Source organism: Anarhichas minor, unplaced genomic scaffold, assembly GCF_050575085.1.
Source record: "Anarhichas minor isolate MPS153535 unplaced genomic scaffold, ASM5057508v1 ptg000058l, whole genome shotgun sequence".
NCBI classification, from domain to species: Eukaryota; Metazoa; Chordata; class Actinopteri; order Perciformes; family Anarhichadidae; genus Anarhichas; species Anarhichas minor.
Window position 1 is genome coordinate 11,599,395 of NW_027466504.1, and position 27,092 is coordinate 11,626,486.

The window sequence follows — 27,092 nt, forward strand, 5'->3', positions numbered from 1 at the left end:
TTGTTTGTCCTCTTCTTACACGTGTTAAAAACTTTGATAAGGCATTCTGGTTGCTTTTTTCTCTCCTGTGTCACAGTTTAATTTTGTCGGGAAGCTGCTGGGACCACGGGGAAATTCCATGAAACGATTGCAAGAGGAGACCGGAGTAAAGATGTCCATCCTCGGCAAAGGGTCCATGAGGGATAAAGGCAAGGTAAGATATTGATTTGTGCTGAAATATAGTCGTTGGGCTGGTCCAAGATATGTATCAAAAGGAAATATTTACAGAAGGGAAGTGCTTGAAATTCCAGCAAAGCGCAGAAGAATATTCTAACCAACAACATCTGAGCTGTAAGTGAGATAGATAACACCCTGAGTAGAATTAATAGCTTTCAGTTGACAAACATATGTAGGAGAAAACAGTAATGTTTTTCTGTGCGTTGTTTAATAGCATATTCTGTAAGAGTCAATTATGAATGCAAAGTAATGAATTTCTTTGCCAAAGTCATTTATCCTGCTGACTTGCGGTCCCCTGGAGCCAAACCTATCCGAGCATGTACACAGACAGTCTGCTGGGTCTGATGTTCACGCTCTTAACAGGTCTCAGTGTGCTGCTATAGAGTTACATTGCTATTATTACTGTAGCCTTCAGACATCTAGACATGACAAAAGACTTGCAGTGTTACCACCTCTTTGGTGAAACAGGAGCTGCATTTCAATAAGTCAAGAGACTGTTGAGGGTAACATAATGCAGAGGTTGTAACAACTACTTTCAAGCGGCGATAACAATATTTTTAGAATAAAAATGTATCAAATGACAACGTGAAAGAGTTCCCCTGTGAAATTCACACACAGATCTGCAGCTCCCCTTGGCTTTACCGAGCTTTACGGCGAGTTTCAGCCCATTGTTTAGCAGCAACTTGACTGATTCCTCCTTTAGGAGTTGTTAGAGACCAAAAACAGAGCTAAAAGAGACATAAAATTGGACGTATGTTAATCAGGTGGCAGAAACCCAACTCCAAATGAACGCTCATTTTGCTGTTGATATGTCAAAGTTGTGTTCGCAACTCGTTTCAGCTGCCCTAAGGCGGCCAAAATATCAGTTATTGCAGGTTTAAACATATCATTGTTTCTAGTGGTCATTTGAACATATTAAATGCAGTTTAGTTGAGAAAACAATCGCACCTCAGTGCCCATTTAGTAGCTACTCTGGAGTTTGCCCAGTTGTCATGGAATTAACTGTAGGAGCTACACAAGTGGAGCTGAATGTGCATTTTAGTTATTCCCAGCAAAACAAAATATAATGTTTTTAAAAGTAAGAAACACCATTTTATTCAATGAATAAGTGAGATAGAAAGTTCATTCTTCACCTTGGGAACAGCAGATGACAAAAACAATTTCCCCACGAGGTCCACTTAGTAGCTATTGTGGAACATTTGATCGTATCACACGATTTTCCTTAGCAGATGGAGTAGCCCAGTTTTCATGGACGTGCATAGCAGGTGCAGTAAGAAAGTATATAATAAGTGATTTAAGAAATTGCTTTATAATGTAGTTATATGTCTTTTCCAGCAATCAATCGCAGTGCCTGTCAAAAGTGCAATTTTGTAATATTCTGGATAAATAAGGTTTTCTATGACAACTTAACAAAGCCCCAAATTCTCCAACAACTGTATGGCTTAATAATTAGAAATGACTGGTAATACATTTTTGCATCAATTTCCATTCAGACCTAATTGTGAGGCTGAAAGTCTGTATTCAGACAAAGCCTGAAGGAGTGAAACGTTCCTTTACCATCACATTTTAAAATGTGCCTTGGCTGGAGCAAGAGCTCATTTAAAACTTTGGCTTCCTGCCACTAAATCCATTCAGTTTACTCATGTGCTGCATTAACTTGTCTGCAGTGTGTAAAGTTAAAGAAAGAGCTGCTATAGCTGGATAACAGTTTTTTTTACACGCATGCAGTGATTAGGTTGTGATATTGCACTGTACAGTACAGCATGCATTGTGAGTTTGTATTATTTAATAAATCACTTACTAAGTGCCGCTACTATCACTAACATCACTAACATGGTGTGTTGTTTGTTTCCCTTAAAGATTCAGTCTGAGGGAGATTAATTTTGCTGTGTGCAACACAAAGGAAAATAATAAATCCCCAACAGTTGTTTCTTACCAAAGGCCGGCTACGTTACAATCTGATTCAGCTTAGTGCTTTCTGTGTGCCGTATTGATTGATTTGTAAAGTCTGGGCACGTCTGGGCGGACTCTGTGATGAGACTGACACCTAGAAGTCACGACTGAAAGTCTGTCTGCCACTCCAGGCCGCTTAGTCACAAGGCAGCGTGGTACTAACGTGGCAAAAGTCCCATTACGAGCTCAAGTTGTGAGCGCACATTTCTGCCATCTCATCCAGTCGGTAGGGTGCATTTGTGGAGCCGTAAGGTAATTTCTCAGGTTTGGAATTTTGCATTGGAGCAGCCCACCCACACATATCACACCATATGGTCTCTATAACACCGTGAGCACGGATATTAGCCGAGTTAAAGCAGAGAGTCCTCATTCCACCTCTCACACTCCGGAAACAAAACCCTGCAAGGTTTAGAAAGAATATTATCACCCGAGTTCCTAAAGTCCTTATAACATTTAATGTTGATTGATTAAAAGCAGGCATACTCCAGTCATGGTAACTGATTTTGCTCTGTGTGTGCTGCTCCTGCTGTAAAACTCCCAAACATTTCAGTGACAAACTATTGAAAGAACTCAGAGACACGATCATCCGCCAGCATGCACGTTTTGATCTGATCCATAGCGACTCTCCGACAGTGAATGTGAAGCCTGCTGAAATTTTAGGAATGATTTTTAATTAAAGCTGATTTCTCCTGGAGGGTATAGGGAACTGTGATGCGAGGACAAAAGCTTGAACCCAATTGGCTGGGAGAGTGGCACTCTCGCTTCTCTTAACAGCCACCATCATGCTGACCTTGAGCAAAGCACTCACCACCCAATTGTTGCAGTGCAGGATTATTAAAAACATGTTCAAAGAAATACGGTTTGTCATAATTCATGAAGTATGGAGCAAAAATGTCTCCACTCCAGGTCTGACATCACAACACTATTTGTTCAGTGTAGGATCGGTTTGATGAGTTAATCGGTTCCTTTACAAACACAGTTAGGACTGTCTCCAAGCCATATTACAGAACCTTAAAGCCAGTGTGTAGCCCCAGGCAGGGGCCCCTCGGGGCCTGGGTTAAGATTGAAAGGTGATTAGGCTTTTCTTGTTATCAGACTTGGGAACAGTTTGCATTAGGAGCTTGGATTGACTTTTTTTTTTTTTACTTCAGTGCCTTCATGTAGACTTGCTTTAACTCGATGCCGCCTGTCCAGACTGAACATCTCATTGCATTCCTAATTTTACTCTCTTTTTTTTTTTTGCATCCATCCTGTGGAGCTCTGTTGTAAGGATTCATAAGACTGAAGAGCTTCACTAGAACATTAATCCAGCAACGTGAGAGACGTTCGGACCAGTCAGAAACACAAATGTGAAATTCTCTATGTTTTAATTTTGCAATGTTTATAGAATATTGTGTTTTCTTTTTGGGGGGAATTTTGTAATTAGTAATAATTCGATAAAGTGAATCTGGACACATGGCCAAACAACTTTATCAATTTGGATGTTCCTGGGATGTTCAGAGAGTAATCTTATACAATTATTGTAGAAACAGAAATGGAACTGCACCTATTGTAAATAGCAATACCATTTCATCAGCTGTATGAGGTCCATTCAAACTGGCTCCCCCAGCTTTCCTTTTATACATTATACTATTTATACTAGGGCTAGGCTGAATCATTTACTGAGAGTTGTGCATGCATCTATACAGTATATCATCCTGCAGTATGCCTAGCTAATCAACATTTCAACTGCTTTCCATCTTGCATGTATCCAGAGTTGTAACTATACCTGTATTGTGAGACTAGATAATCATTGTCTTGTTTTAAAACGGTGTGCGCCTATGAGGACTGGTCCACACAGAGGCTGCTGTGCGTCAAGCTCTCTTGTGGGATATTTCAGGTGCTCTTGGGGGCCTTTGGTTGCCACGGGGCCCTAAGCAGCCGCTTAGTTCGCTCATGCCTCTGGCCGGCTCTGACACAAGCCCTCCTCAATCTGTATGTGGTATCAATTTCTGATAGAGCATCAGTATCTTTTGTTTGTCCCTTGTTTTCCCTTCTGAAGGGCACTATTGCTGTCATTTTTTCTCCTTGATTTCTCCTCAAATCCATTTGGCACAAGCAGTCACAAATTCATGACTTGAACTGTATGCTATGTCTGAGTCACAAGAGGTCAATCCATTTAAACATTTCCGGGAGCTGTTTTGAAGTCGAGTCTGCAGAGCGGTCATCACAGCAAATCACAAAATGCAATTTCTATCGGGGCAAAGAAAATACCTAACAGCGTCCCGATGCCAGACTCTATGACCGAGCTCCACTATCTAGTCTGTTATTCTTGTCGTTTCTTCCTGTAGTTGTGAGATGATCAGTAATTATTCTCTAGAAGTCAAGTTATTCCTTACGCAAAGTGAGGAAAAGGCGTCTTCCTAGTGATGAATGTGCTGATTGCTCAAGTTACTCTTGTCTTGAAACTAAATCATAAATGTTACTGTGGGTTGTGGCCTGTTATTTTAGGAGGTGATTATGATGAAAGGACGCAAAAAATAGCAAATTCTCTTTATTTTCAAAATGATTTTTGAGCAGAAATACTTTCTTTGGCTAAATGTTGATTAACCGAGCTAGCAGCATGGCTCTGGGGGTGGCAATGTCCGTCTGTTTGTCGGGCAGTCCACCATTTTGGTCCAGACTGAAATATCTAAATAACTGTTAGATGGATTGTCATAAAATTGTGTGCAGTCATTCGTTGTACCCGGAGGGTGAAAACAACTACTGACATAAGTGATCCTCTGACTTCAAAATTGCTATTTGTCCAGTACTTTGGTTATAAAAATCTGCAAAGCTACTCGTGTTTAGATCAAATTCGCAAATGTAAGCATGTTAACACTCTAAAGAGTGCACATGGTAAACGTTATATCTGCTTAACATCGGCATGTTCGCATTATCATTGAGAGCATGTTAGCATGCTGACATAAGCATTTAGCTCACCCCACTGCTGTGCCCAAGTATAATCATCACAAAGAGCCACTTGCCTTATCAGTTGCATCACAAAATTGTCCAAACTGTCTCTAGTCATTAATCAAACATTAAATGTCCATATAATTAAATGACAAATGTATGTTTTATCCATAATATATTTAGTTTTGTATAACATAGGTGGACTGAAGATGAAATCAACAGGTCATAACCGTTCCACATCAACCTGCATTGTACAATATAAAGACAATTGACTTCCAAATAAATACCTGATGACACAGTGAAGTTACTACATGTTAATCCAAACAAGTTTGTAATATGGTATTTGTTACAATTAACACCACTATTCTAATGTTGTTAAACAACATGTATTTTATATTACAGTTAAAATCCTTCACTTGCTCTCTTTTTTTTCACAGGAAGAAGAATTAAGGAAAAGCGGGGAGGCCAAATACGTCCATCTGAGTAATGATCTTCATGTTTTAATTGAAGTCTTTGCTCCACCTGGAGAGGCCTATTCACGCATGAGTCACGCCTTGGAGGAGATAAAAAAATTCCTAGTTCCAGTAAGTTTAACACTTCCTCCTAATTTTCATTCCTGTGTGGTATACGAACTTCAGTCATTATTGCATACTTGATTGTTCCCCCCACCAGGCTGACTAACAGAGTTTACAGTATCCAGGGTTTGTTAACACAAGAGGTAGATATGCGTGAAGTCTTTATCTGTTTTACAACCACTGCATTCCCTCATTTACAAATGAAAAATAATGTATTCAGCAATTAAAGTGCAGTATGGAAAAACTTGCAAGACTCCAGCAACTTATAGCCCGGAGAATTATGGCAATAATTAATGTGCATGTTGTGTACTCTTGCTGAGTTCAAGCTGAAAATATTAATCAAGCTTTGCCAATGTGACAAGCCTAATAGAGGAATTTTGCCGGATGAGTCTACTTTATGGATTTCATGCTTTTACCTACACCGAGTCTATATTCTTACAAGCATGCTTTACTTCTATACAGTCTTTCCAAGAATATAAAAGGTATTGTGGCAGAGTACCAACTCTCGCTTCATTGTAGTAACTTGAGAAAAGATGGGGTACTGCGTATTCTAAATTATTCTACCAAGAGTGCAGCAAGGCTTTCTAATTAGTGTACACACAGAATTGGCTGTAATACATTTATTTTTTTAATAGGTGCACACATTCAATAAGCACAGACATTTAAGGCTAGACAACAGTTTATTTTGTGAAAATATGCCAGAAGAACTAATTATGCAGGGTGACTAAAGGAAGATTTAACAAAGTGACAAAAGGGCTTAAAATCATTACTGTGGATGAGAATGCACTGTTAAAACATCCAATGCTGCTTGATTATTATTATTAATGTTAATGAATATCGAGGGGAAAAAACATATATCAAAGTTACATTTTGCTTCCATCATTGTCTTTTCACAGTGAGTATGGACCTAACCCCAGAATATTAAGTGAAGTTAGAAAAGAGGAAAACACTTTGTCCCTAAATTCAGCTTGTACCATGCCCACATGTCAATAACAAACGTAAAAAATAAAGACCATACCATCTATTTCATAGCACATGCTTGCTGCTTCAGGGATCTTATGGATTTGCAAATAAACTGCACATAATGCAGCACAACAGGCATCTGTCAGTATCCATAGTGACAGATGTTTCATGCCTCTGGTGGAGAGTGGCAAGTGCGTCCTGCTGTTTCTTGTTTTTATTGCTTCACTGTATAGGACGGAGATGGTTACTGTGTTGTCAGAGTGATACTTCAAGTACATTTCTATTGGGGATTGGTTTGGTTGAAAATAATCTGCATGGATTTACCAACTTGTTGTTAATTCAACTTGTAATTCTTATATTTCCAAAAGGCAGAAATAATATAAATTTGTTTATTCGATCTGATTAATTTAAGAGGAACTCCACAGATTTAACACATCAAAGACTGTTTACTGGTGTTGGGGAGTACTACTGAATATATCAAATAAATAAGCTGTAAATCCTTTTGTGGCCACAGAGGAAGCTGTGTGAAGTCAGTTAAATGGCCTCAAGTGACATCACTTGAGGCAATTTATCAGACTTCATTGATGTGGTTGGTTGGTTAAAAGTTTCAAAATGAAACAGATCTGGAGGTGGGGAGTTTGTGAGCTTACGAGACCTTTATCCAGCTGCTCATCTCCCCTTGAGGCTAGAGGCTGCATTAGGCCGCTACAAGCATAACACTCCAATCGTACTGTCAGTGGTCGTGTTGCATTGTGGGTAATGTTGGCACCAGGTCTGACAAGGAGGAAAAATGTGTTTAATCTGTTTTGTTTTAAACTGTCTATTCCTGGTTGCACAATGTTGGAGGAGAGCAATTCTAAATTGTGTGAATAGTTTTTTTTAATGTATTTGACATCAATTTGTTACCAGCTAAGCATGTGAAATGTAGAATGCATCAAACACAAGTTGGCCCAGGAGGAAAGATGAACTGAATTTATGACCCCGCTAAAAACATGCCTGATTTGAGCCAGCTGGTGTGCAACACTACTGCTTTTCACTGCCGGGCCATCAGGGAAACTAGCACTGCTCCAGAGGCCAATCTACCCCTTCTGGTGTGACATTATGCTTCAGAAACCAAACTCAGGTCAAAGCGATGCAGCAGGCACGATCACAGACACGTGTAGCTCCCACAATGCCGCTTGTGTAGTTAAGCTACTTACACTGCTGGTTGCGGCTGAAAATCTAAGTTTGTACCACAGCATGTGAGCGGAGCTGAACAAAAACTCAAATGTGCTCCATCTTCTATCAAAATAAAACCATTTTAATGTGGCAGAAACTGAACACACGGGCAGAAGTACAGTTTGCCTGACTGTCGTTGAAGCGACTGAGGAGAGAAAGCTCGTCTGAGCGGGAGCCCTCAGATCTGCCGTGAAGCAAAATCTGACTGCAGAAATGCTGTCAGTGCTGTCAGCTCACAGTTATGCAAGCAAACAGGAACCTAATCAGTGGAATACAGTATTTACAGGAGGAGAGCGAGAGGCGCTGGAGAAGGACAGAAGCTTCTGCTCTCAGCTGGATGAGCTTGTGGCCTTCATCTTGGGCCAAACAAGATACGTGGTACTCATTTGTTTTCTAGACAAAAGCTAAATATACATGCTATTAAAGCTGTCTGTTTTGTGTTTGAATTTAATGTAATCCATTTGATCCCAAAGAAAGAGCCTACGCACCAACTCTGAAGATTGGCCTGGTGCTGCAGAGGCAAGCACGTATGCACAGTCCTCTGCATTATTCTCTTCAGCAAAGATCCAGACTGTGCCGGCGCTCTTAACAATGCAGGGCCAATTCTACTGTGGAATGAATGAGGGTGCAATCTGTGTTGAGTTCACTTTAATAGAGCGCGACATGAGTAAGAATACATTTTCCACTGTGCATTGGTTGTAGATGTTGTTCTGGTCGTGCACTATGCATAGGTAAATGCAGTTCTTAGGAGTAGTGGTATCACACTATGGTTCACTTATGCTTTCCTGCATTAGGATCTCAAAAGGAGCTCTGATTCTTCTCTGTTTTCAGTCACCACCGATGGTCACGAAGCGGCGCAATGAAGTGAAATGCACAAGCAAAGGGCCAAATAATGAAGATTCATAAATGTAAACTTCTGGGATCACCAAATACAGAATTCAAGTCCAGATCAGCCAGTTCATTTGTTTGGAACTGAAATGAGCGGCTCATAGTGATAAGGGTATGTACATACAGTAGAAAACTTCAAAAACGTCATATCAAGATGCAGATAAACAGCTGCTGCAGCTGCTTCTGCTCCTCTGGTTCAATTGGCCTGATGGGCTTTGGGAGAATGAGAACATCTTTTAGATTGTTATGCAAGACAGCATGTACTGTGATGGGTTTTTCAGACCTTCTTTAGTGTTTAGACACAGCATGCGCTGTGCACTGTAGGAATTAACGTAGTCTCTGAGATCTTATTGTCTCTGAGGTCTTATTTTACCCTTGGTCTTATTGCAGACCGCCACCTAAAAACAATCCACTCACCATGCACTGGTCTTTCTTGAAGTCTCTTTCCCCACTTCTTTTTACATTTAAAAGGTGCAAGATACGAGATTGCGAGCCTTTCATTTGCCTCTCAACACAGCGACGCGGCTCGCAGCTAACAACGCAAAACTACACAAAAATGCTGACAGTGCTTACCTGAGGTGAACCGGAGGGTGGGTGCTACGTTTCCGTGATGACGCCGTTGGTCGAGACAGCATTATCAGCTGTAACCGCCGTATGAGAACACTGCAGAGCAGCAGCCACGAGCTAACCAGTGGGGCACGCTCACATACACAGACATGCACGTGCGGCGGGCCCGGCTATGTCAACAAAGCAAAGAGAAGCTCGGATAACAACACACAGAGAGACAGGCAGCGCCTTTATTTATGCTCAGGTAGACATCACTCCACTATATCTTTCCATAGCAAATAGTTGTTACTTTAATATAGCATGGCCTGCAACAATATCAGTCCGAACCATTTGTGTATATTTGGAAGTTGACACAGATTAAATCATTTGTGGGGAGTTTCAACAAACTCATCGTCCCAGGCTGTCATTTCTGCAATATGAGTGAATATTCGTAAAACTATGTGTCCCTGTAAATTGACCCGCGTGCCGGCTGTGAAAGAGAACATGATGTATTACACACTCGTAAATTCTGCCCTTCCAGCAATGCAGACACGACACTGTGAGAGATTTCTTTGTCAGCTGATCTAACCCGAGATACATTTCAACACACATTTTGGTCGCTGCTGGAAATTGAAATTGGTTCATTCACATCGCTGGGTGCCATAAATCTGAATTTATCAACACGCTGTATATCACCAGTGAATGCTCAGCTCTGTTAGCCAAAGAAACCACGGCATCTCCTGACACACATACATCCGACATCTTCACATGTGACAGTACTGATCTCATTATCAAATAGTCCTTGTAGCTTACTTGAGTCAACCATATTAGTTGGGCTCATCAACTAAGCCTGGGACCCCCACTGACTCAGACATACATTTACACATCCAACACTTGACACTATAATAACAGACTTATTTTTAACATTGTTTGTTTATCATATTCTATGTACATTTTCACATTTTATTTTCAATTACGTCTTATGCTATTGCACTGTGTTTATTGTCATGCACCAATCACCAAGCCACAGTCCTTGCAATTCCTTGTGCAAACATACTTGAGTGACACAAGGCTGATTCAAAAACTGGGATTGATTTGATGTCTTTGTTTGTTTATCTATTTCATATTTCCATGGAGGTATGTATTGACTCAGTACAATCACATCACTTGATGCCCTGAGGTCTCAGAGGAGATCAACATATCTTCCACTGAGATTGATTATCCAAAAATTCATTCAAATTCATTTACATTTTTTGTCAGAAAAATGCCCAAGGACGTAGGAGCAGTTCTTTCATGAACGGTCCTGCAGCCAACAGACGCGTACCAATGAGATGTAAAGTCGAGAAAGGGAAATCAGTCAACACAGCCAGCAACAGAGACGTGTAGCAGGTGTAGACGCACACACAAGAGGGATTGGTATCGCCGGGCTTCCTGTCCCGACCCCTTAAAGTCTAACTTTAGCTCTGTGAAGGGCATCTTGTGTGTGTACAAGGTCATGCATGGTCAGCGTTAATCTCAGCCAGCAAACAGTCTGACCCGAGAAGCCTCAGCATGGGGTTTATCTACTCATGTTAACTCTGTCAACAGTCAACTTTTACAAGCTCTGGCAGATTTGTTGTGCTTTGGATATGCTGCCAGCTTTCCAATTAAAAGCCCTGCCGGTCTCCTTCAAACCATCAGAACGCTGTGGGCCCTATTAGTTCATTAACAAGAGAAGCACATGTGTGCAGTGTGTCAAGTGTTTTGGGAATCTGCCGTGAGGATTTTTTTTCTTCTCCTTCTTCTTCTGTGAGTCAAAATCTGTTCATCATATGGTCCCTGTATGGCACCTATCCTATTACTGTGGAAGGACAGCTGGCATAATGTGACAATGAGGCTGAAGTTTGGTATTACATGTGCAAGGTGTATGAATATGCAAGTTTACAGTTTTTGCCCGTCACACATAATAATTTAATTCTAATAATCGGCTTTTGTTAAAGATCTGATTACATTCAGTGACAAACATGCAAATCAGTGAGTGGGCAAACACTCTGCAGTGATATCCTCATGACTTTGTGTGGTGTAGGTGGGCTTATAGATATATAATGGAAATACATAGAGCAGCATGAATAGAAGGCATTAAAGAAAGTAAAGGGTGACACAATTCACCAGAAAGCCTAGATTATAGTGTATGTGTGAGCTGTAATCTCCCTCCAACAGAGCCTGCACACCCATTAACGGTCTGTCCTTCACTTATCAACGCACTCTACGCAGAATAACACCGCGTGAATTAATGTGCAGTTGATTTACTGGTCGGATTAACGCTCTCACAAAGATGTCATTCACTCCATGTTGGAAAAATTCATGCAGACCAGGAGAATTTGTTTTCAACTCTTGAACGGTCTCACACTTCTGGAAACAAACTCTTGCACACTGGGTCTAAGCCGTCGGTCCGGCTTTGTCTACGGCGACCTTTATATATTTTCAAATACCTGACAGAAGGTTTTCAGGCTTTCTTGCTCTCATTCCAGTACCTGACACCCAGTCATACAGTCAGACAGACCCAACAAAGTCACAAAATGTGGCTGTCAAAAACACTGAGGGTTGGTTGGTTGCTGCCTCTGTCGCTTTGTTGTCAATATAAAAAAGAAAACATTTTGCCCGAGGTATCAAATCGTGTGGGCTTTGCTTATGTGTTCCTGAGAAATAAGCCTGTTTATCTGTCAGCAATGACAAGATAATGAATATTGCTTTGTCCACTCCCCTATCTGCTGCATAATGAGCCGTGTGATGTTTGATAACGTGTTGAGGAAAAATGGGTTCAGAATCACAAGATAACAATATTCCCCACAAAGTTGTTGAAACTGTCAATTACCGGCATGTGTGCCGACTATATTTTTCTGTTGCTCGAAAGCGACAAGTAGGTTTTTTTTAAATGTAATTTCCCTTTCATGTCCTCGTTCTTCTCAACATACGGGTTTGGGAAATTATGTGGAAATCAGATTACGTTGGTTATTTTGTCTTCCAGTCATCCGGAAGGCAATTTGTCAAAAACTCACACACTAGTTCTGCCAACCCCTTAACAGAAAATATGTTTTCCCCTTTTTTTAAAAATCAAACAAACAAACAAACCTACCGCTACCAATGAATCCACATCTATATTTGAGGAATATTTATTGTTTTCACTAATCACTCTGCTGCATTAAGCGTCCAAACATAAAGCAAAAGAGAACATTCCTCATTGAGTATTCAACGCTCAGCAACGCCATGTGGTTCCCGTGTGCGTCAAGACCATTTAGATTACGTGACATTTGCTGCTGTTGCGAGCATCTGTTGCAGTCGGAAGACAAATGCCCTTGTTTTTCAGACCTGCTGTGTTTTGTTTCCCGCAGGACTACAATGACGAGATCAGACAGGAGCAACTGAGAGAGCTCTCCTTGCTCAATGGCTCCGACGAGTCGGGCAGAGGGAGGAGCGCACAGGGGAGGAGCGTACGACCAGCAACCGCAGCATCCACGGGGTAAAGCACAGCGTCAAAGAAAAGGGCTCTGAGTATTTTGTGAACACAATAATCAGGGCATCTTAAAGTGCAACATTTAGTTCAACAACAGTCTTCATCTCAATACACTTCTGAAACACTTGTCCTAAAGGGTAAGACTAATCATTTGTATAAAGGTAAAGGGGTATTTATCATCAGGGCTATTTTCTCAGACTTGACAATCATTTTTCTTTGGAAGTAGAAGAATGACATCTGTGTACATACGGCAGTTTTTGTAAGTGCCACCAAGAAACTCTTATTTTGGCACTGTACTCTTTTTGGCACTGAATCTTTGTGGAAAAATATAACTCATAACGGATAACACAGAATGAGTCATGAATCAAATTATAATATTGGCAAAATACTATATCCAAAAGTCTAAAAATGTTCAAAACCTGTATTTCTTTTTTTTCCGGTTGACAAACTCAAACATCAAACGACTGATATGCAGGTTTTTTCAAAATGTTTTTGGAGACATCCCCCCTGGTTAAGGCTAATGACTTGTTTCTCTAATTTAAGTTGAGAAGAAGGGGGGAAGTTCTCTTTAGAGACATAGAACTTACCATACAACTGTTGATATCATACGCAGGTTGTGCAACTAAATCAGTTGTGCAACTATCCAAAAGTAGTCAACCCCACACATTTGTTATTCACGGCAATATGACACATTCTAAACAAAATGTTGGTGTGCAGTGTTGTGAATACATGCTTTAATAATATAGAAGGATGTAGCCACCTTCATGGTGAATTTCAGATGAATTGGTTCCCTGGCAAACATATGAATAATTCATATAAACGTGTTATTCGTTCTCTTCCTTCTCATGTAGTTGATAGTTTTAAACAGTATGTCCCTTTCAATAAATTTTTCCCCCAGTTATGTCTTCTTCATAACTCACATATTACTTGATTTCCATGTACTGTTCTGTAGCTCAAGGGGATTTTAGGATGCAGGCAGGACCAGCTACAGAAACACGTATACTGTCAGAGAGCATTTGATTGGCTTAGCCATGCATGCAGCTGCTCGTGTGAAACGCGGGCCTCATACAGACTCCTTTTAAGTTCGTGTCTAGAGCAAACTGTCCGTAATCTACCTGAGACGTGGCGGTCCCTCAGGAGTAACCATGCAGGCACAGTTTGCCATGACAGCCTGGCCTAATTCAGGCAGCACATATGGATGAGCTAAATCCTGCAGTAACATGGGACGCTCACAATTTAAAGTCACCACCACCACCACTTCTCTACCTAGATTTTCCCCTTGTGGCGCAACGATAAGCGATTATTGTAAATCTCCATGAAAAATATGCACCAGTAATTCCCCTTTGAGTGTCTGTATTTTTGGATCACAATGAGCTGCTACCTAGTGAAGGATGTGCCAGAGGAAGAAAGGGTATCCTAGCCCACCTACATCATGCTGCTGTTAAAATGCTAAGTTAGCAGACAATAGACGGCTTTGCGATGCTAAATCCACCCTTCAAACCCTGTGGTGTTCATGTGGTTCTGCTACTGGACAGTCACACCTCCATAAAAGAAACAGTCCACCTTAAATTCCTCAAGCCTGTCCATCGGCCTTTCTCTACTACAACCTGAGTGTATTCTGCAGCTTCAGGCAGATGGAGGTGTAATTTTGGACAAACACATGCTAGGCACTGCTCCGCCGTGTTATTGAAAGAACCACGCAGCGTGCAGTCCCACAGGCATGTTTGCAGAGTTGACAAAGACACAAAGTGACACTCTTGAGCCCTCTGATCATTACAAGATCTACCTCGGTGCCAGCAGAGGTTATGCTTATCTTGTGTTTCACTGTATGACAACCAGCGACCGAGGCAGCCTGCACATATGCAGCGATAAGAGGGATTTAACAGATTTCTTAATGTCTTCACTCCACTTTTTTCCTCTGAAATCACTGCAGCTTGAAACGTTGTGTGGAGTGAGATTAGTAAGGCGAACTGACGGCATGTTTGTCTGCTTGTTTGCTTTACCAGGGGCCACAGAGGCACAGGAAGGAGTGCAGCCGCCCCTCGGGGGACAGCGGCAGCGACGCACAGCAAACTTCCCGCGGCTGTTTCAACGAGGGAGGTGCAAGCCCCGAGGGCCAGGGGGGCAGCGGGGAGCGCAGGATACAGGCCCCTGCTGTTAGCCGTCACACATGAATCATACGACGAATATGTGAGTCCAATCCTCTTTGCACACAGTGAAAAGTATGGCTGATAATAATTTTACTTGAACTGTGTGTAAGTCAGACTTGTTTAATCCCCTTCCCTGTGATCTGGAGGAGTCTTGCTTTACACGGAGAGGTAGGGCGTTCAGGGACATGTGTTTGAAAAATTAGGGCAAGCAGGAAATGAATGAAATATATATTTTATTTAATTAATTTTAAAAGCATACCAAACTTTTTTAGAATGATTTTGGATCCAAGCCACCCTTGATTTTCATTTATATCAGCATAATATTGAAATTTGCTTGCTTGACTTAAAGGGCCAGTGTAGCATTTCGGGGGATCTATTAGCAAAAAATGTAACATAATATGAACGTGGCCTCTACCACAGCGCTAGATGCCGCCAAATCCTACACACCGTACCTTTAAACGGTGATAAGAATATATTATCTTCATCTTTTGTTGGTAAGTTAGTATGAAGTCGAATGTAGTTGCATGTTGTGGTGGAAAGAAATCACAATGTAGGGATCATTTTCTCTTCTTCTTTAAACCAAAGATACAGTCAGGTATTAGCCCGATTAGACTTTGCCAGAAAACATCTAAAAAAGCCTGACCCGTTTTGGAAAAAGATTCTTTGGACAGATGAAACCAAGATGAACTTGTACCAGAATGATGGGAAGAGAAAAGCGTGGAGAAGGAAAGGAACGGCTCATGATCTGAAACAAACCACAGCATCTGTCTAACCTGGTGGAGGCAGTGCTTTGGATGGGCATGTATGGCTGCCAATGGAACTGGGTCACTGGTGTTCATTGGTGATGTCTCACCTAATAGAAGCAGCAGGATGAGTTCTGAGGTGTGTAGGGCTAAACTATCTGCTCAGATTCAGCATAATGCTACAAAACTGATTGGATGGAGCTTCACAGTGCAGATGGATAACGGCCTAAAACAGACTGTGAACACAACCCAAGAGCTTCTCAAGGCAAAGGAATGGAATATTCTTCAATGGCCAAGTCAGTCACCTGATCTCAACCCAAGTGAGCATGCTTTTCACTTACTTAAGATAAAGCTGAAGGCAGAAAGACCCACAAACAGGCATCAGTTGAAGGAGGCTGCAGTAAAAGGTCTGGCAAAGCATCTCAGGGGAGGAAATTCAGCGTTTAGTGATGTCTGTGGGTGCCAGACTTCAGGCAATCATTGACTGCAAAATGATTTTCCTCCAAGTATTAAAAAGAATGATTATATTCACAATTATGTTAGTTTGTCCAATTACATTTGAGCCTCTGAAAATGTGGGAGGCTATTTAAAAATGGCTGTAATTCCTAAACGGTTATTGTGATTTTTTTCCATTGAATTAAAGCTGAAAGTCTACATTTCAACCACATATTGAGTGCTTAATTTCAAATCCATTGGAGTTGTGTAAAGAGGCAAAATTTCTGTTCAAAATTGAAGTCAGCTCAGGCTTTCAAGGATTTAAAATATGCACACACAGCATCATCCAATGATTCCGTTTTTTCCATTTAACTCTCTTAGTCCTTGAAGTATCTTTGCTGCCTTTAAAGAGGAGTGTTTTGTCTCAAGAACTTTCTTTTTCACCTGTGCCACTTTAGTCCCAAACACAGCTAGCTTTCCCTGTCTTCAAAAAGCTGTAAGCGAAGCATCTTTCACTGTACTGACAGATTTGAGTTCAGGTCAGACTGCATTGAGGGCTGAGACGTACGAGATGTGCGAGATGTATCAGCTTTCAGCTGTATTTGCTGTGACAAATCTCTCCATCACTTGCTCTGATAGCTGCTATTTCTAACTGCTGTGCATCTGGAACGTTGCAAACTCATTTTTCCAAACTAATTGCATATTGCATAGCATATGGTGATTTCAATGTCTGTTGCTTATTTCATCTAGTTTGATATAAATGTCACCTTACTTGATGTGGTAAAACGTCCAGTAAAAAAAAAAAAAAAAGAACCGACAGTCTAAAACAAAAGGGTTGATGCCAGAAAGCATTGACATTCTGATGTCAGAAAGTCATCTCTATAGGACAAGTGAAAAGCAAACATGTTTTGGCGCGATGTGAATTTGGTCACTTGTGCATTGAAAGTGTAACAGCAGCAGATGTCAGTGCCCGGAATGAGCTATTAAATCAGCGCCTGCTTGCAGCTAGTAGATGTTCATTCTGTGGTGAAATAAAACGGCTGCCTACAAAGTGGCAACTGCAGGAAAGTAAATGTGGTTTTATAGTTGGTTAAAACCTATAAAAAAAAAGATATATATATATATAGCATAAACATGTGCTTTACAACATCACTATAAGTTACCTTGAAGTGGAGTGTCATACAAACAAAGTAATTTGTCTGACACGTGAAGCTTTGCACTGTGAATTCCATTTACATGCAAACAAAGAGAATATTCTTTTCGGAGGAGTGGGGATTACCTTGACCAGTGGTCTATGAAATCTTTGTTCACATCACTTGAAATAGTGCCGGGGATCCGCACAAAGAAATACTCAAGGCTCCAGTTAAAAGTGTGCCTGTCCTCAGATCTTGAGAATATCTCAAGGTCATTTTGAAAAGCCTACACACGGTGAGCTCTAAGTTTCATCCAAATGAAAAAAGGCAACGCTTTTACCAGTCTATTTCCTCAGAGCCTTCCTGCTAAGCAAAGCCCCCGTGTGTGCTGGCAATTGAAGATTGGGCTGTCTGCATGGGGAAATGCACAAGCGCAGTCTCATTACCAAACCAAATTGAGTTCTGATGTAGAGCCTGTATATTTCTGAGGAGTAAAAAGCGAGGCATTTCTTCTCTTTGTAATTGGAGGTTGGAAAGAAGGGTGGGAGCGCAGAGACTAGGGGATTATGGAAAGATGAGTTTGTCCTGAACATTTTCTTCCCTCATATCTCACTTTGCTTCGTTTTTTCTTTTTTTTTTCCTACTACATTACACAATTTTCTTCAAGAATGTTTCCAGAATGTAGCCCGACCTCTTTATACAAAAGGACCTGGTTTGTTTGCCTTTTCAATCACTGAGCTTACAAGATGCTGTACAATCTGCTGAAACACAATAAGACATCAGCAGCAATAGATTTCCCTTTGTTGCGACATCCTGTATTTGTCTGTAGGGGGAAAAAAAAAAAAAGGTATCGTGTACCTGTAGATTTCTCCAGAGACCTTTGATTGATGGACTCTGTCAAACCGTCCGTCCGTTTCATGAAAGTGATACGGTGAGAACGTCCATAATCATCTCTAATCGAGGGGGGTATTGATTTAAAACTTAAATGGGAAGAATGAGGAAGCTGGTAGTAATCATGTAGCATTTTTTATGCCTCCATGACAGCCGTGGCCAGAGGCATTATGTTTTCCGATTGTCCGTCTGTCTGTCTGTCTGTCTGTCTGGTCCATTATCCTTTAACACGATACGACTATCAGAGACGTCTGGAGTAGTGTTGGGCAATATAGTATATATAATTCCTATCTCGATAACGATATACATCACAAAATAGCTTGTTTTCTGGTCATTCAATAAATAAATAGTATATAATAATATATAAGAGATTATACCTTTCTTAATACCTGTTTTCTCTTTTAATTAAGACATTTAGTCTAAAATGAACATAACAGTTATAAGTGAAATAACAGAGAAGATAAATGAATAAATATGTGCAGCTATACACCGTCTACATTTACATGCATGCACACAAATACAGAGTAACCACGTCCACTTGCACCAAGAGATGAACTGATCAGAATTTGGTAGGTCAAAGGTCACCGTGACCTCACAATCACATAACTCAAGATTGTGACAATTTCACACAAACGTCAAACAGGTTAAAATAATGAAGCGATGACATGTGAAATGGTTGGCGGAGGAATACAACAGTGAGGCGGTAATTGTAGTTGCTCTTTAATTCATGAACATCTGGTGTTATCTTTCTCACACAGAATCTCACCTTGCTGCATCCTCTACATCAGCACCATGTTCACCCTGGAGTGGAGTTTGTTTCTGCAACGACTCAAGTTAGGTTTTTGCCTTTCAGGTGTACAGAGTGCTGCGATACTTCACTCGTCGAACAGTTTCTGAAACCATATAAAACAGCCTTGCCAAAAGCAAAAACAGATTTGCACTCCTCAGTGTTGTTTTGACATAATGCTGTGAAAGAATTCAAGTACAAAATGACTGAGATCTTTTTTTTATTACGGATGATAAAGGATAAGGCTGTAGGTATTTTACCTGTGTGTTGTTGTCAACAAATCCCATTGAAAAAACAAAACAAACAATAAATGAATACTAAAAAGTATCGTCTGTGTAGCCAAAGCCTGATTTGTCTTATTCCTCCGTGCCATAGAGCTTCATAGAAAGGCAGGGCCGATTCGTCGACATAATCGATGTCATTGATTACACAAATACACCGATTTGCATAAGCTGCATCGGCAAGTCGCAAGAATGTCTGCGCCCGTTCAAGGCGTGCATTCCCCCAGAGCTGCAGCTGACACACCTCGCCCAGACTCCTCTAAAGTGTGGGAGTACTTTAGACAGAGACCCAACAATGTGGTGCTCTGTAGACTATATGTAAACTCTATATCACAGCAGTACAACTGTTCTTCTGGAAGTGAAAGCATCCCAGAGTGCAAACTGGTCCCCTCTGAGCGTTGAGCGCAGTGAGACATTTCACTGTAATCAGTATAAGTTCCTCTGTGAGAAAAGTGCAAAGGGAGAGCGGAAGGAGATTAAAGATGTGATTGATGGCATTTTGTATAGGCTGGGACCATGGCCCCAGTTTAATGTTAAAGATCAAATCCCATCTGGATCACATCTTATCTTTTAATGTCGGAGCATGATGACAGAAGAGAGGGATCTGGAGAGTGATGCAGGATTCTGTCCCTGACAGCAAGACCATGAATTGTACAAATTGCTGGTAAAAATTGAAACGCATAGCTTGGTATTTAAAACCTGAGCCCTGCAACCATACCGAGGCCGTGCGGGAAATGCCATAATGTGATTAAACACAGAGCTTTGGGAGGCTTTGAAGAAAAAAATCTAATCTATCTACTGTGGAAAAAGCAAAAGGACACCCTTTTGAAATGGGGGGAAACATTCTCTCCATATCATCTATTTCGTGAACATAAAAGATGCGTGAGATTTCTGTATATATCTTGAATGAGAGCAGTTTCTCAGGCCACCTTTATGCACATCTGCTGTAATTGCTTTACAACAATGGGTTCAGATGCACTGCTGAGTTCACATTCGTTAGATTAATTATGGAAATTGTCCATGCAGAACTCTCCTGTTTATTAAAATAGATGTGTGACACACACACTTCCACTCGATTATTTAACAGAAGAAAAACTCCGGTAGAATGCATAATAGCGGCAGTCGCATCATCAGGGACTGAAGCCCACCAAGAACTACAATATTTGACATCTGAAGACTGAGAAGTCTTCAGATGTCTGTTCTTGAGCCTCTGTTGAGCCACTATGACAAACATGATTTTGTTTAATTCACTATTCTCGAAATATTATTACCCGTGCCCTTTTTCTCAAATTTAAACACGACACGAGTTGAGAAAATATATTCAAAAGTAAACTCATATGCGTGTAGCCGGCAACAGAAGGCTCACGCTGATTGAATTTGCAGGTGAGCAGTGAAGAGCAGCATCTATTCACTGAGACAAAAGGCTGCAAATCTCATTTTCCTCCCCATTCTGCTGCGTGCAGACGCATTCACAGGCAGCTCCCTAAGAAGATCAGTCACTGTCAGGGGACATACAGGTTGTCAATTGATAATGAAGCACAGTGCTAAGGGCCTTTAGGTTCTCGCTGTCCTAATTACACTGAGCGAGGACTCTCCACCCTTATGTTAACATTTGATTTATTTCCTCTGCCTTTGTTGAAGAAGGACCGGCGTTAATTGTTTTTACAGATGAGAGTCAAACTCGAGGACTTCAGCCTCATTAATTAGTAGCCGGACTATTTACACCATAGCACCTTGTTGTCTGTGTTGTTGGTCAAACTCATACTGAGGTCAGCAGAGAGATAAACCAGAGTGTGATGAACGTCTTTGAACTGACGCTGAATTAAGGTTTCATTATACAGAACATGTGTTGCACTGCTTTGCTTCTCCCTAACATTGCTTATCTGTAGTCTCCCTGTCAGACAATTCAACCCAGTAAATAAAACAGCAAATAGTCACAGCATGTATTTACACATTGTGTTGTTTATACAAATCCTGTCGTCTAGAACCAGTCACGCATGTACTTCAGTTTCATTGTCTTCCTCGGCACATAGATGTTTGGTTTTCATGGGGATAGCTCGGGTGGCATCACAAATGCCACCACTCTAATTTGTCGTGACGCATTTCGACACATCTACATACCGTAATAGTTCATTTGAAATATCATTTTTCCAAAAAATAAACCAAGAAAAAGATGCAAAACCAAAAGTGCTGCTACAAAAGTCATGCACTATTTATTAGGGCTGTGTATTATTACAGGTCATTGCTAAAGAAAATGCTCTAAAGAACTCAAGTTTTATATTACTTTTTAGTCCTGTGATTCTTTACCATGACTGAAGGTTTATTTTTAGAATTCATTTGACTGGAATGAATCCACCGATCGCTTTACATTTACAGTCCAGTGTGGAGCGATTTGTCATATGGGATTGCTAACAAAACAGTCAATTACTGAGATACGCAGGTCTCTGACTCTTTCTTTGTAGAGAAGGAAATGAGAAGTATTGGATCCCCTGAACAACTTAATCCCTGACATAATCCCTAACTTTAATTTAGTCAAATTCATGTTCGCACAAATAAAGCCACACAGGAACCAGAGCTGTTGGATTCAGCATTACCCGAAAGGAGAGGGAGAGTGTGTTCAAGTGCCTTGAATGTAATTTCCTTTGTGTCCTTCACACTGATGCGTCTGCTCTGGTGTTACAAACGTTACCAAAAGCAGCCACATCAACAGCAAAATGGTATTACTCCATTGTTACAGGCAGACAGAAATAATAGGCTGTTGAAACCACGTCTGGCATGATCCAGCTTCACTGCAGTTTCAACAAATTTCATTCTGCCGATTTAAAATGTAGGCGATCGCTCAAAGAAAGTGAGCACTTGTGTGCATCACGGTGGAGCTTGATTTTAAAGGAAAGGATTAGAAGAGATTAGATCATGATGGAAAAGAAACGTACGCACTTCAAATTCCACTAAATGTCTTTCAATGAGCAAGATCCAACAATTACAAGAGCAGACTACAGCTGCACCTTGGCCCTGCTCCAGTGAAGGAGTTATTCAGGTTAAGCTGTTTACGAGCACCTTTGGTCCGCTGAGATTGATTATCCCTAGATAAATTAGTAATGTAATGTAAATTGCTGCTTTATTATTGTACTGACCAATAACAATGTGTAGTTTCCTTGGTAGAGTCCTGATGATGAATAGTTTATGGTGAATAATGCTCTTTCTGTATAAGGGGCATGCGTCCTTTAGTGCCGTATCTTTGATTTATGTTCAATTCCAGAATACTTTTAGGAGTGTACGAACTATAAATAAACAAACATAGGATCAATTATTTCTTTAGTTTAATAAAAAAACTCCAGCCAGGGCATTAACGCCCAAGAGCACTCGCTCCTGCTCATAAAACTTAATCGCTGTGAGTGCACAGTCATAATTGAAAGCATATCAACTCCTCTCCTGATCTGGGTTTTGGCAACAGGACAGTGAAAAGATGTCGGCCTGTTTATTAAAGAGACTTTAGGAGTAAATCAACTGAAACTGTAAAAGTGACATGGACCAAAATGGGATTTTGAAAAGTGAGAGGAACATGTCCAACCTGTCCCCAGTGGGTTTTTTATACCATCAAGTCCACCAGTAATAAAAAAAAATATGAAAAGGAGCAGCGACTTCAGCGTCTAATACATAGGAAAGAGCTGCTGATCCTCAATCGATTATGTGAACATTTATACAGGTGGAAAAACTCCAAAGTGAAAGGAGTAAGTTGTTTACATGCCACAATTATCAATGTTTACTTGATATTGTTCCAAAACCAGGTTACTTGCATAACTTGGTTGAGTCCTCTGTAGATGGAACTCATTAACCGGATTACTGGGGCGGAAAAAAACAGTCTGAGGCTCAACACCGATATTTGCAACAGGATTTACACTGCAGACAAAAAAAAAACCTACATGTTGACAGCTTATTGCCGCTTACTTACTTACTTTAGTTTGCAATACTGATAATGTCTCAGTTTCCCCGTCGAACACAACAGAGGATGTTTCTTCTGTGTCTGGAGGGAACAACAGTGCTATGTGTTTTACAAGTGTAATACGCTGTATAGGTGTTTTACCTGTTTCACAGCTGCACAGATGTGGTAACCAATGCTAAGAGGAGGCAATGTTGGAGGAGAGACATTCTGCAAAGCATTCAGAAAGTCTTTGCCTGTTTGCTGCATGCTGTTTTGCGATTTTTACCGTTATTAAACACGACTGCAGTTACTCGCTGGCTTTTTGTGTTTGTTTCTCGAGTAGCTACTTATCAAGAGTTGAGATCCATATTGTGGTTTAAGACTCAGGAGGTGTCTATTAGGCTCCACTAGTGAGAGATGCTCTCCTGCAAGCCTTAATCAATATTCTCTGTTAGACATGATTTTCTTTCCCCCTGTTTCCTCTCTTATTATGGACACAAAGTAATGGACTTTGCCTGAGGAGCTAGGTATTGATTGTTTTTATATTCACCTCTAACCAGTTAGACTGGATAGAGATGAGGAGACTTTAATGCTAACTGCGTGTTTTCTCACAGGGCTACGATGATGGGTATGGTGGGGAATATGATGACGAGAGTTACGAAACCTATGAGGATAACTACAGCAATCCGTCAAAGAGGTGACGTTTACACACACACAGATACACACACACACACACACAGACAACAAATAAAACAACAAAGCACGTTTTTTCCAATCACCATCTGTCTATGTTTACTTACAATACAGCCTGTGAAAGGTCCACTGTGACCAGCTGTACGTTTCAGCATGACATATGTTCAGTAATAGGACATTAAGACCTCCACTTGACTTACTTTGTTTACACAGAACATTAAATCTGAACCATGAATTAGGACCCTTTGTACATATAATTTGATAAAGGATCAGCCTGGTGATATTTATGTTTCTTATTGTCAACAACTCAGAAAGAACAGGCAAAAACAGTATCATCTGTCCATCCGAAATCTGATGTATCTTAGTCCTCTGCGCCATGAGCTCCATTGTCGTCCAAAAACTATTAAAAACACATCAGTGAGCAACATTAGCACTGTAGTTAATCCCACTTACACTGTCCTGCTGATGTAAATACTCACTGGAGCACCAAATGTGTATTAATCCACAGCGGAAAATAGTCCCCGACAAATGCACGATTTACACCCGTTTGAGGAATGTTTGCTAAAAGCTGTTTCAGGAAATAACGTAGCCTTATATATATTTTTAAAAATATAGATTTGTGAGCTGTTTTTAAAGACGGTATTTGTAGATGATAAGGAAAATATAGAATAATGCCAACCTTATGTATACTTTAAATACTATTTACCTAAACAAAACATTTCTCCATCTTTCCTCATTTTACAAAAATTTATTTTGACTGATGTTATTCTGTCTATTTAGCATTTCAGAATATTATGAATATAGACATGGAACCAGTGATGAATCCTACAACAACTATGGTAAGTACTGCTTATCCTGTACGAAGGAGAACTTTGTTTTTGTGAGTTGAACGTCGATCCAAATACGCGTCACGCTCTTTTTCACGAGTCGTCGTCCCTTCTCGTTCTCTACGTCTAACGTAGCAAAAGGAAAACGGTCATCATCACACAATTAGAGCTTAAACAGTTAGTTGGTTATTTGATAAGTTTTATATCATCGTTAATTGAACATCTTTGGGTTTTTGGAGTGTTGGTCAGACAAAAAAGCAATTTGTCACCATGTGCTTTAGTAAATTGTGATTGTGATTTTTCATGATTTTCTGACCAAACAATTAGTCCGATAATTGAAAAAATAATAAATTGGTAGGTTATTTGATCATGACTGTCCAGCATTAGGTTGTACAATATCTATTCGCATCAGTATAGTCACTAAAGCAATATCTGCAACGCATTCAGTGTGTGATAACAACTAGTCAGCTAAAACGTTTTCCAGTGCTATCCCCGACATTAAGCCGGTAATATTTCACAAAAGCAACAGTCATTCGAGTCTATTGTTTAATGTAATTAGTCACATCTGTAGACACAATGTATGATTTTAAAAACAGACTTTTTAAGAAACATCCTTGGACCTTATTTCAATTCATTCCAAGTCTCTGCCACACAATCCGGACTGCTACTGTAGGGCTGATATTTAAAAGATGTTGTGAAGCAGAGAGACAAATGAAAACGCCTTGTGGTTCCAGCCCACTTCAAACCATTGTCACCGAGGGGGCCGCTCCTGCATGCATCACCCCTCCTACCTTCCTGGCTACGAGCTGCATTTGACTCGAACAGTAAATGTGCCAGTGGAAGCTCAGGGGGCTAACCGATGCCCGCTGTAAAAAAAAGTGTTTTGCCTTTTGGATATATGCCCTCATAGGCTTCCTCCAGAAAAGCTGTTACTATTGGCTTAGTAACCTCTGCTGTGCACACAACACTGCTGTCAGAGAAGCAAAAGAGTATGTGAATGTCCTCAAAATGGTTATTCAAAATGAAAAGCTTCCATTTAAACTAAAATGTTAAAAAAAATAAATGACCAAAAGTGGAGTTACAAGGTTGTCACATGACAGCGGCGATAAGCCGGTTGCCACAGCGGGTTTGCAGGCTCATTCATTTCCAGCACAATGAATTGTGCACCAGGGTGTTGAGGTCGGACCAAACCAAAAACCAAGGGGGCAATGATTTGATTTTCTGCTCCATAAACACTTTCTTATTTGGAAGCAGTGCAATGTGCCGTGCAGCAGAGGTGGCCGTGTTTATGTAATTTGGCTCCGAGGAAGGCGCTGCTGACAGTCAGATCTCGGTATTGGTCCAACAGAGGGCAAAGTGCTTATGAAATTAATTTTCCGTGGATAGAAGCCTCTAAAGTACCTGGGACAGAATTTACTCGCTTGAATTTTCTTGTCTCTGGTTAAATGGGTTGTGAGAGGACAGTATACGATACCCCAGCTCACAGTTTGACTTTGTGGCAGCACGGTGGATGCAGCAGCTTCCTACAATGTGTGTTTAACTGTCTTTGCAGAGGAGGAGTGGGCGACTGCCCGTCCCAGCCTCAAAGCCCCAGTTTTACGGCTGACAAGAGGGGGCTACAGAAAGCATCCCTATGGTAGATACTGAAGGTGCTCCAGATATGTGACCTCCAATTTTAAACTTTTGATATATATTTTTTTTAATTCCTCATAAAATGTTGTAACATCTGCTTTTTTTTTGTTTGTTTGTCTCCTTTAGAAATTGAAATAAAAATGAACCCCATAAATCTACAAACTTAACCAATTATTTATTCATTGAGGACAGAGTCCTTTATTTCAAATCTAGAAAGGGAATGAAAATAAACTTTCATCCATATTCATCCATGCACAGGAAGATTTTTCTTAGAAATGGCTGTTTAAATGTCCTTCATTCCACCTCTGTCCATCCCAAAAAATGACGGTAGTTTTTTTTCATTTTTACTGCAGATTTTCTCATCTAAGTTATGACTCGGATGTTGACAAATTACTTTAATTTCATTGCCTTTAATGCAGTGATTATCAAGGTTTATTAGCCAACACCTGTACAATATTTCTGCCATTCGAGATGCTCAGATTAGAGATCTCAGAGTCCTAATTTTGCAACACACAACACGGAGTCAAAGTTGTCAGACTGTGATCCTAACAGGCTTGTCTTTTTGTCGTGACATTTGTGAGACATCTCATGGCCGACAACAACAACAAGGCACAAAAGTCACATTTTAGTTGCCCCTGCAGTTTGACAAATACCCTTGATTGCACCCATATTGACAGTTTTTTTCTAATTTAGAAGCCTAAACGAAAACAGCACACAAACCCAGCTCAGCTTATTGTGGGTCACCCAACATGACTCAACAGGCCAGAGCTGCAGAGCTAATGTAACTTCAGATTTAAAAGGATTTTTTCAACCTC

General features: G+C 40.5%; 1 protein-coding gene across 1 annotated transcript in view; it reads left to right on the forward strand.

Annotated features, from left to right (window-relative positions):
* The window catches only part of khdrbs2 (KH domain containing, RNA binding, signal transduction associated 2), a 49,862-nt gene extending 22,970 nt beyond the window's left edge, over nt 1-26,892 (forward strand). The window contains exons 3-9 of the mRNA XM_076077033.1: nt 77-193; nt 5,538-5,684; nt 12,662-12,789; nt 14,790-14,973; nt 23,740-23,822; nt 24,599-24,657; nt 26,198-26,892. Of these exons, the coding sequence (XP_075933148.1) occupies nt 77-193; nt 5,538-5,684; nt 12,662-12,789; nt 14,790-14,973; nt 23,740-23,822; nt 24,599-24,657; nt 26,198-26,292 (813 nt within the window). The 3' untranslated portion in view covers nt 26,293-26,892. The remainder of the gene's footprint in view (nt 1-76; nt 194-5,537; nt 5,685-12,661; nt 12,790-14,789; nt 14,974-23,739; nt 23,823-24,598; nt 24,658-26,197) is intronic.
* The last annotated feature ends 200 nt before the right edge of the window (nt 26,893-27,092 follow it).